This window comes from Trichechus manatus, unplaced genomic scaffold (assembly GCF_000243295.1).
Source record: "Trichechus manatus latirostris isolate Lorelei unplaced genomic scaffold, TriManLat1.0 scaffold00187, whole genome shotgun sequence".
NCBI lineage: Eukaryota > Metazoa > Chordata > Mammalia > Sirenia > Trichechidae > Trichechus > Trichechus manatus.
In genome coordinates this window covers 1,581,472-1,594,162 of record NW_004444123.1, presented here as the reverse complement: position 1 = coordinate 1,594,162, position 12,691 = coordinate 1,581,472, and the positions used below count along the sequence as shown (strand labels likewise).

Genomic DNA, 12,691 nt, shown 5'->3' with positions numbered 1-12,691 from the left:
TTGGATGAATTCCTCCTTCTCTTCTCTGTCCCTCTGCTTTTCCACAGCACGCACAACCTCTCTTTAGCACATTCTGGGTATACAGAGTCACTCTGAGTCGGAATTGACTCGGTGCCAATGGCTTGTTTTTGTTTTTGGTGTGTATTACATAAGCGGTATCACATCTTCCCCAGCCGGGGGATACCTGCCTTGAGGGCAAGGACTCTGTCTTCTTCACATTTACATCTTTCAAAATGCCTGCTCTAGCGTCCTACACATTGTAGATTTTTCCTGACAAACATTTGTTGAAGGTAATTTTACCCATAAAGGCATCCCGAGAACAGTGACACTTAAGATGGTTGTACAATGAAAAGAAGGAGAAATTTGGCAAGTGGATTTTTTGTTTTATTAACGCATTAAATCTTTGCAAAGATGTAGCTGGTCATTCAGATGTGATACGAACTCGTAGCTTCTCTCTAAGGATCTTGTAAGTAGGATTTTCCTTATGCACTCACTTTTAACAAGTGTGTGAACGATCAGAAACTTTCAAAGAAATGTATTTCTTGAGGGTAAGAAATTAACATCAGATTGGAATTTTGTGCTTTTGTTTTGAACATCTGTTGGTAAAATTATTTGATTTAAGTAAGTTATGTCTAACTTCATCAAGTACTCAAAGGGAAGGTGTGATTCTTCCCCAAGTGACATGGATGAACATTTTCATTCGGGACCCTGACTAAGGCCGAAGTCATAACTTGTTCGAGCATTTGTTTTGTTTATAACCAATGAAATCTACCTTTTAGGAAATGAAGAAAGAAAACAATCTCCTCAAGAGTCAGTCTGAGCAAAGGGCCAGAGAAGTCGGCCACCTGGAGGAAGAGCTCCAGAAGGCCAGGCAGTGTTTAAATCAGAGCCAGAAGTTTGCGGACGAAATGAGAGGTAAGCTTAGTGTTGTAGAGTTCTTTCTTTAAGCTGCTGTTTCCACAAGGGAGGATGGGTGACATCAGCAATCGAGAAACTTCTTTGAGTTTTTCCATGTATTCACCCAGGACGATGTCTGTAGCTGACGTGGAGAAAGAGTTTCCCTTCCCACTGTTTAGTTTCCAGAATAACAGTTGGACAGTTTTTTACTGGAACATACTGAGTCCCCAAATGCCTGGTTTTCAGCACTTTGAAACCAGCAGGGTAAATATTTTCCGCAAAAAAAACTAGACCATCAGTGCCGTCTCTTGCCCAGGAGGACCATGCTTTGTGTCTCAACTGTGTTTGTTAGTTGCCTCCAGAAAGCCCATTTTCTCACTCATTACCATTTCTCTTATAATGGACAAAAACCTATATTAAATGCATGTTTTCCAAGCTCTTAATGACCGTTGTTTTTTGTTGGCTAACTTGATTGAATGATTTTATTTCCTTATTTTAAAGCCAAAGAATTTTGCTATATACCCAAATGAATCTACCATGAGTTTTACATCTGTTTGTCTGTGGCATGTCTTCTTTTGTTTTGAACATTTTACTGTGTTTTAGGTGAAATTTTACACAGTAGATTGGTTTCCCATTCAACAATTCATACACAAATTGTTCTCTGACATTGGTTGCTGTCCCCACGATGTGTCAGCACTCTCCCCATTTCCACCCTGCTTTCCCCATTTCCATCCCTCCAGTTTCCCTGCCCCTCCTTGCCTTCTCATCCTGGCTTTTGGACAGATGTTGCCCGTTTGGCCTCATATAGTTGATTGTTCTAAGGAGCACTTTCCTCACGGCGTTCTTGTTTATTTTATAGGCCAGTCTGTTACGTGGCTGAGAGGTGACCTTTGGGAGTGACTTCAGTTCCAGGTTAAAAGAGTGTCTTAGGGTGATAGTCTTGGGGGTTCCTCCAGTCTGTATCAGTCCAGTAAGTCTGGTCTTTTTTATGAATTTAAGTTTTGTTCTACATTTTTCTCCCATTCTAACCAGGACCTTCTATTGCGTCCCTGGTCAGAGACGTTGGTAGTGGCAGCCGGGCACCATCTAGGTCCTCTGGTCTCAGGCTAGAAGAGACTGTGGTTCGTGTGTAGGTCATCACTCCTGTGGACTAATTGCTTCCTTGCGTCTTTGGTTTCCTTCACTCTCATTTGCTCCAGACAGGAGGAGGCCAGTAGTTGTGTGTTAGAGGACCACTTGCAAGCTTTTACGACCCCAGACACTACTCACCAAAGTAGGATGGAGAGCATGGTCTTTATGAACCATGTTGTGCCAGTTGACCTAGATGCCCCCCAAGACGATGGTCCTTAGCCTTCTAAGCCCAGTAACTCAGTCCCATGAGGTGTTTGGATATGTCTGAGGAGTTTCCATAACTCTGCCCCCTATATGCTTTATTATATATATGAATGTATATCCAGCACATACAAATACGTATATACCAATGCCCACACTAAATCTATACATGCACGTGCGTGTACTCCCATACCCCATCCCATGCCTATATAGCATACATACTTACCTGTGAAACCACTCATGAATTTTTGGTTGTTATTACTGTTGCAGAATTGTATAGGTTATAGCCTTTACTGTAGTTGTCCTTTATTCTTCTGTACCTTTCAGTGTCTTCATTTACCTTGGTCACATTGTGCTGACTTCCCCCATATTATGTATTTTCTTTCCCTTCACTGGAATTAACACATGTCTACTATCTAGTGAGTGATTCTCCCTCCCTTCCCCTCCCGTCTCTGGTAACCAGCAAAGAATGTTGCATTCTGTGTATAAACCTATTCCTGACTTTTTATAAAAGTGGTCTCATACGATATTTGCCCTTTGTGATTGACTTATTTCACTCGCAATGATGTCCTCCAGATTCATCCATGTTCTAAGATGTCTTGCAGACTCATCATTATTCTTTATTGTTGCGTACTATTCCATTGTATGCATGTACCACAATTTGTTTATATCATTCGTCTGCTGATGAGCACTTAGGTCATTTTCGTCTTTGGCTATTGTGAACAATGCTGCAATGAACATGGGTGTGCACATGTCTATTAGTGTCTCTGCTCTTATTTCTCTAGGATATATTCCTAGCTGTGGGATTGCTGAATCATACGGTATTTCTATTTCTAGCTTTTTGAGGAAGTGCATACCACTTTCCACAGTGGTTGTACCATTCTACACTCCCACCAGCAGTGGATAAGAGCTCCAATCTCCCCACAACCTTGCCAGCATTTGTTGTTTTGTTTTTTTGATCAGTTCCATTTTTGCAGGCATGAGATGGTATCTCATTGTAGTTTTGATTTGCATCTCTGATGGCTGATGATTGCAAGCATCTATTCATGTGTTAGTCGCCAGAATGTCTTCTTTGGTGAAATGTCCGTCCATTTTTTGATTGGACTGTCTGTCTTTTTGTTGTTGAAGTGTTGAAGTTTTCTATATATTTTAGAGACTAAACCCTTGTCACGTGTTGTTGCCAAAATTTTTTTCGCAGTCTGTAGGTTCTCTTTTTACTCTTTTGGTAAAGTCTTTTGATGAGCGCATGTATTTAATTTTTAGAAGGTTCCAGTTGTCTAGTTTATCTTCTGTCATTTGTGCATTTTCAGTTATGTTTGATAGTGTATTTATGCCATAAATTAGGACTTCTACCTTTGTTCCTATGTAATCTTCCAGGAACTTTATAGTAATTTTAGGTTTAACATTTAGGCCTTTAATCCATTGTGAGTTAGTTTTTGTGTATGGTGTGAGGTATGGATCCTGTTTCATTTTTCTGCAAATGGATATCCAGTTTCACCAGCACTGTTTGTTAAGAGACTATCTCTTCCCCATTGAATGGTCTGTGACCCTTTGTTGAAGATCAGCTGTCCATAGCGGGACAGATTTACTTCTGGGTTCTCAATTCTGTTCCATTGGTCTATGTGTCTATTGTTAGACCAGTACCAGGCTATTCTGACTACCGTGGCTGTACAGCTGGCTCTGAGATATGGAAGTGTGAGACCCCCTACTTTGTTTTTCTTCAATAATGCTTTAGCTCTCTGAGGCTTCTTTCCTTTCCGTCCAAAGTTGGAGATGAGTTTTTCCATTTCATTGAAGAATGTTGTTGGGATTTGGATCGAGACTGCATTACATCTATAGATCGTTTTGGGTAGTATTGGCATTTTCACAGTGTTAACTTGTGACATATGTCTTTTGCTCAATCTTCTCACGTGGGGTATTTGCGTATCTGGCATTCCTTTTAACTCTGACCTGTAGAGTGTGTGTTACACTTCTCTGTGACCGCTTGTTTATTTTTTCATTCTAATTTCCCTGAGATAGATTTTAATTTTTCCATGGCAGCAGGTAGAAATGTCAACTTTTAGCTTTCTTGGTGGGACATTGTGAGAAAAGGAAAGATTGGGATGTTTTATGTTTCAGCATTGGTTACTACTGTCTTTGTTTGAGGTCCTCACGGGCAGAGTGACTCTATGGCCCTTGTGGAGCTGGCTCCCAGCCATCAATTCTCAGTAGGTAAATTGAGGTTCGTGAGTTAAAAGTATGTATTGTTTTCCACTTAACGTAACATCTGAGATTATAATACATGTTACCTTGATCATCTCCTATTGAGGTTCTCCCTCAAGACATTTGAGGACTCTGAACTACCACCCCCCACTCCCGATTGCTCTTTAGTGAAATCATTTGTAGTTGTTCTTAACTAGGTAGAGGTGAGTTACTGGGCTTAAAACAAGGTGGTAATGGGATTGGGAAAACTTTCTGTGCGATTCTCATATTCATAGGTACCACCTATACTGGGAGGGGCTGGGAGGTGGATGGATATCATTCCTCAACAGAACTCACATACAGGCCTTAGGAGCTACTGATACATAGGTAGCATCGTTTACTCCTAACTGTATGGAGTTTTGGCTAAGATGGTGGTGTAGTCGTTATTTACTTTTCTGGGACATCAAACTTACTCCTGAGCAAAGTGTGGTATTTCCATTTCAGTTCTGTGATTGTCTCTATTGTCTCTTTGAAGAAATATTACAAAAGAAGGCAGAAAACACCATACATAGACAAGTCCACAGAAGAAGAAATAGTAAAGAAAGTGTCAAGTACTTGGGGAAAATTAATCTTTAGTACTTCATGCAATAGTTTATCAAGCTGCTTGGATAAAAAGATTAATAAATGTATTGCCATTCTTAAAATTACCATTTTGCTTGTTGTCTATATATAAAAAGCCAAACACATTACCAACGAGTCGATTCTGACTCATAGCAACCCTGCAGGACAGAGTAGAACTGCCCCTGTAGGGTTTCCAAGGAGGGGCTGGTAGATTTGAACTGCTGACCTTTTGGTTAGCAGCCAAGCTCTTAACCACCACGCCACCAGGGCTCTTGTCTGTATATAAGCTTAGATAATTATCAGGCGATCTACTTTCTGGAAGGTACCCGGTAACAATGCCACTTTTTCACCAAACATCTTTTAGAACATAGTTTAGAATTCTTGTAGAATAAATACTTATTAAAAAGCATCTATGATTTTTCTGTTTTTTTAATAGTTAAGAATACTTCTCAGGAAACAGCGTTAAGAGATCTTCAAGAAAAGATAAACCAGCAAGAAAATGCCTTGACTTTAGAGAAACTGAAGCTTGCCTTGGCTGATCTGGAAAAGCAGCGAGATTGTTCTCAAGACCTTTTGAAGAAAAGGGAACATCACATTGAACAACTGAATGAAAAGTTAAGCAGAACAGAGAAAGAGTCTCAGGCTTTACTGAGTGCTTTGGAGTTAAAAGCGAAAGAATATGAAGAATTGAAGGAAGAGAAAACCCTGTTGACTCGTTGGAAAAGTGAAAAAGAACAACTTGTAAATCAGATGGAAGCAGAAAAGGAGACGTTGCAGTGTAAAATTCATCACTTGGAAACTTGTCTCAAGACTCAGCAAGTCAAAAGTCAGGAATACAACGAGAGGGTGCAAACAATGGAAATGGAAAGAGAAAATCTAAATGCTGAGATCAGAAACCTTCACAATACGATCGACAGCAGGAGTGTGGAGATCGAGGCCCAGAAGCGAGCTTACACAGAGCTACAGCAGAAAGCCGAGCTCTCAGATCAGAAACACAAGAAGGAAATAGAAAATATGTGTTTAAAAGCGTCTCAGCTTACTGGGCAAGTTGACGAGCTAGAACACAAGCTCCAGTTACTGTCGAATGAAGTGAGGGAGAAAGACCAACATTACCGAGACTTGCATGCTGAATACGAGAGCCTCAGAGATCTGTTAAAATCTAAAGATTCTTCTCCCGAGATGAAAGAGGATCATCATACAAGCCTTTTGGCTTCTGAACAGCAGCCTGCAAGGAATAATTCCTTTGCAAAGATAAGCGGAGAACAAGGAAGCATGCCTTTAGAAAGGAGCGAATGCCGGTCAGCAGCCGACCAAAGTCCCCCAGACTCAGCCGTTTTACAAAACAGAGTCATTTCACTTGAGTTTTCATTAGAGTCTCAAAAGCAGGTGAACTCAGATCTGCAGAAGCAGTGTGAAGAGTTGGTGCAAATCAAAGGAGAAATAGAAGAAAATCTCATTAGAGCAGAACAGATGCATCACAGTTTTGTGGCCGAGACTAATCAACGCATTAATAAGTTACAGGAAGACACTTCTGTTCATCAAAATGTTGTTGCTGAAACTTTAGTTGCCCTTGAGAACAAGGAAAGAGAGCTGCAACTTTTGAGTGAAAAATTAGAAACTCAGCAAGCAGAGTATCAGGAATTAAAAAAGAGCAACGGTCTCCTTGAAGACTCTCTGAAGGAGCTACAACTTTTGTCTGAAACTCTGAGCTCAGAGAAGAAGGAAATGAATTCCATCATTTCTCTAAGTAAGCAAGAAATTGAAGCGCTGACCCAAGAGAACAGGATTCTCAAGGAAGTGAATGCTACCTTAAATCAAGAGAAAATGCACTTACTGCAGAAAAGTGAGAGTTTTTCCAGCTGCCTAGATGAAAGAGAGAAAAGCATCTCAGAGTTATCTGAGCAATACAAGCAAGAAAAACTTATTTTACTGCAAAGATGTGAAGAAACAGGAAATGCGTTTGAGAGTCTTAGGGAAAACTACGAAACTGTGCAAGAGAGGAACTCTAGATTAGAATGCTTGCTAAATGAATGCACTAGTCTTTGTGAAAATAGAAAAAAAGAGTTGGAACAGCTAAAGGAGACCTTTGCAAGGGAACACCAAGCGCTTTTAACAAAATTAGCCTCGGCCGAAGAAAGAAACCAGAGCCTAGTGCTAGAGGTGGGGACCGTGCAGCGTGAGCTGAGATCTGAGATTACAGACATCCAAGACAACGCCAAGGGCGAGGCTGATGGTTTAAGGCAAGAAATCTCAGCTTTGAAGGAAGACCAAAATAGAAGGCAAAAGGAGGTTCATGCCTTACTAGAAGAGAACAAGCGCCTGATGGAGTTAACGAAGTCTATGCCTGGGCACCAGGATCTAGAATTGGGACCAATTAGCGACTCTGTGAAAGAAAGACAGTGTGAGATAAATAAATGTAACGCCGAACGTCAGATGGAGCTTGATGTTGAAGACACTTCCCTAGACACTTATAATGCTCAGTTAGTACAGTTAGAAGCTGTGGTAAGAAATATGGAATTAAAACTTGAGGAGAGAGAGAAGGAGAAGGCGTACCTGCAGCAAGAATTACGCAGGATCAGAGGAGAGCTAGAAACTGGGAATCTGCAACAAGATACTCAGTCCCAGGAGATTGCTGGCCTTAAAGACTGTGAAGTAGGTGCAGAGGAAAAGTATCTTTCAGTGCCTCGTGAGATGTCGACAAGTCAGAGTGACACCGTGCGCCTGCAGTGCTGTCTGCAAGCAGTAATGACAAAGCTGAACGAGCTAGAGAAAACGTGTGAGATACTGCAGGCTGAAAAGCACCAACTATCATCCGAGCTGAACGACTCCAGATTGGAATGTATCACAGCAACAAGCAAACTGGCAGGAGAGGTGGAGAAACTGGTAAACGAAGTTAAAATATTAAACGATGAAAATGGTCTTCACCCGGGTGAGTTAGTGAAACCAGTGCCAGAAGGTGAATTGGGTGAACAACAGAATGGGTCCCTGAGTCCTTTGGATGACAGTAATGTCTATGAGCACTTGACATTGTCAAACAAAGAAGTTCAAACGCACTTTGCTGAGTTACAGGAGAAATTCTCATCTTTGCAAAGTGAACACAAAATCTTACACGATCAGCGCTGTCAGATGAGCTCAAAGATGTCAGCTCTACAGTCCTACGTGGACACTTTAAAGGCGGAAAATTCGGTCTTGTCAATGAATCTGAGGAACTTTCAAGATGACCTGGTGAAGGAGGTGACGCTGGGACCCGAGGAGGGCAGTATTCTGTCACTGTCCTTCTCTTGTGTGACCGACAGCCCCATTCTTAAAAGTTTTGGAGAATCCTCGTTTTGCAAAGATCTCTTGGAACAGACAGGAGAAATCTCTCTCTTGAATAATCTGGAAGAGAATATTTCGGCGAACCAGCCTGATGCGGCTGAAGTGTCCTGCAGCAGTCTGGAGGAGGAGGCTCGGGCCGAGAGAGGAATTCCGTCTCGCCCGGTGAGGGGCACTGAAGAGCCGGAGGCCCTCTGTCAGAAGTGCCTGCGGTCTCTCAAGAAGCTGGGGGGGGACATGGAAAGCCAGCGGATTATGAAAAACAAGGAAATCCAAGAGCTTGAGCGGTTACTAAGCTCTGAAAGGGAAGAGCTTGAGTGCCTTAGAAAGCAGCATTTGTCGGAAAACGAACAGTGGCAACAGAAGCTGACAAGTGTGACTGTGGAGATGGAGTCCAAGCTGGCGGCAGAAAAGAAACAGACCGCACACCTGTCGCTCGAGCTGGAAGTTGCACGGCTCCAGCTCCAAGGTCTCGACCTAAGTTCACGGTCTCTGCTGGGCGCTGGCATAGAAGATGTAAGTACGTGGGGTTTACATGCTCTTTGCCTCCATTTGCACAATTTGCATTTACAGAACATGTTTGCCGAATCGAAATCTGCGTTCTAAGTTAAAAACGTTTTTAGGGTTCAAGGATATAAACACGAAATATACTGAATTTTTTTCAAAATGAATCAGAACTTTAAGAAAATGATAAACTTTATTTGGGGAGGTGTTCAGTGATTTGATTTGTTATTGTTAATTGATTCCGACTCATGACAACCCCATCTGTGCAGAGTTGGACTGCTCCATAGGGTTTTCAAGAGTGTCACCTTTTGGAAGCAGATCGCCAGGCTTGTTTTCCAAGGTGCCTGTGGGGGGGTTCAAACCGCCAACCTTTCACTAATAGTCGTGCACTTAACCATTTGCACCAGCCAGGACTCCAAACGCATTACCATCCAGCCAGTTCCGACTCATGGCAACCCCATGTGTGTCAGAGTAGAAGCGTGCTCCATAGGGTTTGCAATCGCTGATTTTTCAGAAGTAGATTGCCAGGCCTTTCTTCTGAGGTGCCTTTGGGTGGACTAGAACCTTCAACCTTTCTATTAGTAGCCAAGTGCTTAACTGTTTGCACCACCCAGGGGCTCCACAGTATTACGTGGAAAATTACTAAAGATGGTTTTAAAGTCTCCTGGAGAAAATTACATTGTAGAGTCAGAAGGTCCCCTTTAGAATGCATATGTGTTTTTACTTTTTGTGAATTAATAAAGTACAATTAAATATTGAATTAGAGCTTATGAATGATAATGTGATGTAAAATTTAACCTCATGCCCTTTCAGACTTTTTTTTTTAAATATTCTTTTTTATTATTATCGTACTTTAGATGAAGGTTTACAGAACAGATAGTGTCTTATTAAACAGTTAGTACATATTATTTTATGACAACGGTTAACGACCCCACGACATGTCAACACTGTCCCTTCTCGACCTTGGTTTCCCTATTACCAGCTTTCCTGTCCCCTCCTGCCTTCTAGTCCTTGTCCCTGGACTGTCGTGCCCCATTAGACTATTTTTAATGTTAGAGTTACAGTTATGACGTAAATGTGGAAGAGTCTATATTGTATATTACTAAATAATTTTCTTACAATTGGCTGTGATGCAAATATGTGATTTGGTATCCGTTGTTTTAAGAGACATTTCTTTATTGAGTAAGTAGTTGCTTAGTTACTTCTAGCTTTGACCTTTTCAGTCTACTAGCCCACATACTAATGTTGCAGAGTATAACAGGAGTCTTGCTTGATTCTCTCCATCTATCTCTGTAAGGCTTGGAGGGCAGCTGGTGGAGGTGGCGGCAGTAATAGTAGCCAGCCCAGATCCCCATTTTACAGACGAGGAACAGGGAGCCTCCAGGACACGTTGATAGCAAGTGCTGGATCCGTGGTTAAGTCCTTGGGCTGGGAATCTGGTCATGAAGCCTCACTGTCTTTTCTTATTAACGAATGCCATAAACGTTGAAGATGGAGGGGGAGCATTTTGTGATGGAACTTATTTGTTCCTTATTGGATAACTATAGAGAAATTTTACATTTGGGCTACCTAGAATATTCCTAGCAAGAAAAAAATAATGAAATTTTAATTAGTTGCAATTTAGATGAGAAAATAAACAGCTTGTCTTCATAATAAATACCTTACCCATGATAAATGCCTTGCCTGTTGAAAGCACCTGCTGAATGTTTGTTTAATTGTGATAGATAGTTGAATGGAGAGAGGACAGTGTGGTGGAATGTGGTAGAAATTATACCATTTGACTTCAGTCATTAAGAGAATGTGTTTAGCTGAGGCAAGAAGCCCATTTCTCTAAAGTAATAATTAAGCCTCCTATTTATTCTATTTTCTTTCTGCTTTAAACAAATAAATGCTTTCCTGTTATCATATTACAATTACAGGCTATTCGGGGTGGAAATGAGAGCTGTAACATAAAAGAATCAGAAGAGTATACCCCAAAAGCTAAAGGAAGAACACCGAAACATGACATTCGTCAGATTTGTGAAGATGTTCAGCAGGACCTCAGCCTAGAGATTGAGAAAATAGCAGAGACTGATGCGGTCAGTCAGACAGGGCAACAGTTTGGGATGCCGTCCTCGGACACCGGTTCTGAGACTCCACTGGGAGATGAAGCTCAGGGCTGGTCAGAGTGCGTTTCTGAATTGTCTTTTTCTGATCCTCATGCTTTGGTACCTATGGATTTCCTGGAGACTCAGGTAACCATTCAGAATCTCCAAGTGCAGGTGAAAGAGACATCAAATGAGAATTTGAGATTACTTCATGTCATAGTGGAACGTGAGAGAAAACTGGAAACTTTGCTAAATGAAGTAAAAGAGTTAGACTCAGAAGTCGGTCTGCAGAAAGTACGACTAACCACCAAGACTGAAGCATGCATAGAATTGGAAAAAACAGTTGAGGAACTTAAGGAAGAAATATCAGATTTAAGTGAAAAATTGAGATTCTTCTCCTCTGATAACCCGGAGGTATACCGGAAAGTAAAGACTTTGGAAGACCTCAATTCTAATTTAGAAACAACAGATAAATTGCCAGATGAAGTTACGGAAGATGACGTAGCCATGGTGAATGACAGCTGGAAAGAGAAATTTCTCAAGGTAGAAAATGAGCTGGAGAGAATCAAATCTGAGAATGCTAGCATGGAGCACCACATCCTGTCCATGGAAGCTAACTTAGAGACAGTTCAGACAGAGAAGCTGTATTTAGAAAAAGACAATGAAAGTAAACAGAAAGTTATAACCTGTCTTGAAGAACAACTCGCTGAGGTCACAACTGAGAGAAACCAGCTTCGTGGAGAATTAGGTACTATGTCGAGAGAAAACAAAGAGCTGAGTCAGATGTCTGAAAGGATGAAGGAAAAACTGCAACAGCTCGAGTGTCATCATGACGAGTGTCTACGTCACATTCAAGTTGTGGAGGCGGAAGTGAAGGAGAAAAGAGAGCTCCTTCAGACTTTGTCCTCCGATGCAAACGGGCGGTTGAAGGAGAAGGCTCATCTCCAGGAGCAGCTGCAGAATCTGCAAAAGGATTCACAGGCACTGTCTTTGGTGAAAGGTGAGCTGGAAAACCAAATTGGACAACTGAATAAAGAAAGAGACTTGCTCGTGAGGGACTTAGAAAGCCTGCAGAACAAACTGAGCGAGTCCGAAGAGGGAAAGGCGGCGCACTCCCAGGCCTTGGAGGCGGCACTAGTGGAGAAAGGTGAGATTGCAGTGAGGCTGAGCTCCACACAAGAGGAGGTGCGCCAGCTGAGAAACGGCATCGAGAAACTGAAGGTCCGCATTGAGGCTGATGAGAAGAAGCAGCTCCACGTCTTAGAAAAACTGAAAGAAAGTGAGCGTCATTCTGATGCGCTTAAGGATAAAGTTGAGAGTCTTGAAAGGGAGTTGCAGGTGTCAGAAGAAAACCAAGAGCTTGTTATTCTTGATGCTGAGAATTCCAAAGCAGAAGTGGAAACTCTCAAAGAAAAAGTAGAAGAGATGGCAGAAACGCTGAAAGGTTTAGAATTAGACCTCGTCGCGGTGAGGTCTGAAAAAGAACATCTGATGGAACAATTACGAGAAAAACAAAGTCAAGTGTTGGAATTAGAGCCCTTACTTTCTTCATTGAAGAGCCTGATAGAAGAAAAGGAGCAAGAGAAAATACAAATGAAAGAAGAATCTAAAACTGCAGTGGAGTTGCTTCAGACACAACTGAAGGAGCTAAATATGGAAATAGCAGCCTTGTGTGATGACCAACAGCCCTCTGTGGCCAAAGAAGAGAGTCTGGGCTCACCAGCGGAGGAAATACGTCAGCTGAGACATAGCAT

The 12,691-nt window shown here is 41.7% G+C and overlaps 1 protein-coding gene across 2 annotated transcripts in view; it reads left to right on the top strand.

The window, feature by feature from the left end:
- Positions 1-12,691, top strand: part of CENPF (centromere protein F) — a 60,572-nt gene that overhangs the window by 25,061 nt on the left and 22,820 nt on the right. The window contains exons 10-12 of one of the 2 annotated variants that reach the window (XM_023741706.1): positions 780-915; positions 5,468-8,862; positions 10,770-12,645. In XM_023741706.1, coding sequence (XP_023597474.1) covers positions 780-915; positions 5,468-8,862; positions 10,770-12,645 — 5,407 coding nt within the window. Of the gene's footprint in view, positions 1-779; positions 916-5,467; positions 8,863-10,769; positions 12,685-12,691 lie in introns of both variants that reach the window. The other variant, XM_023741705.1, reaches the window with a different exon arrangement.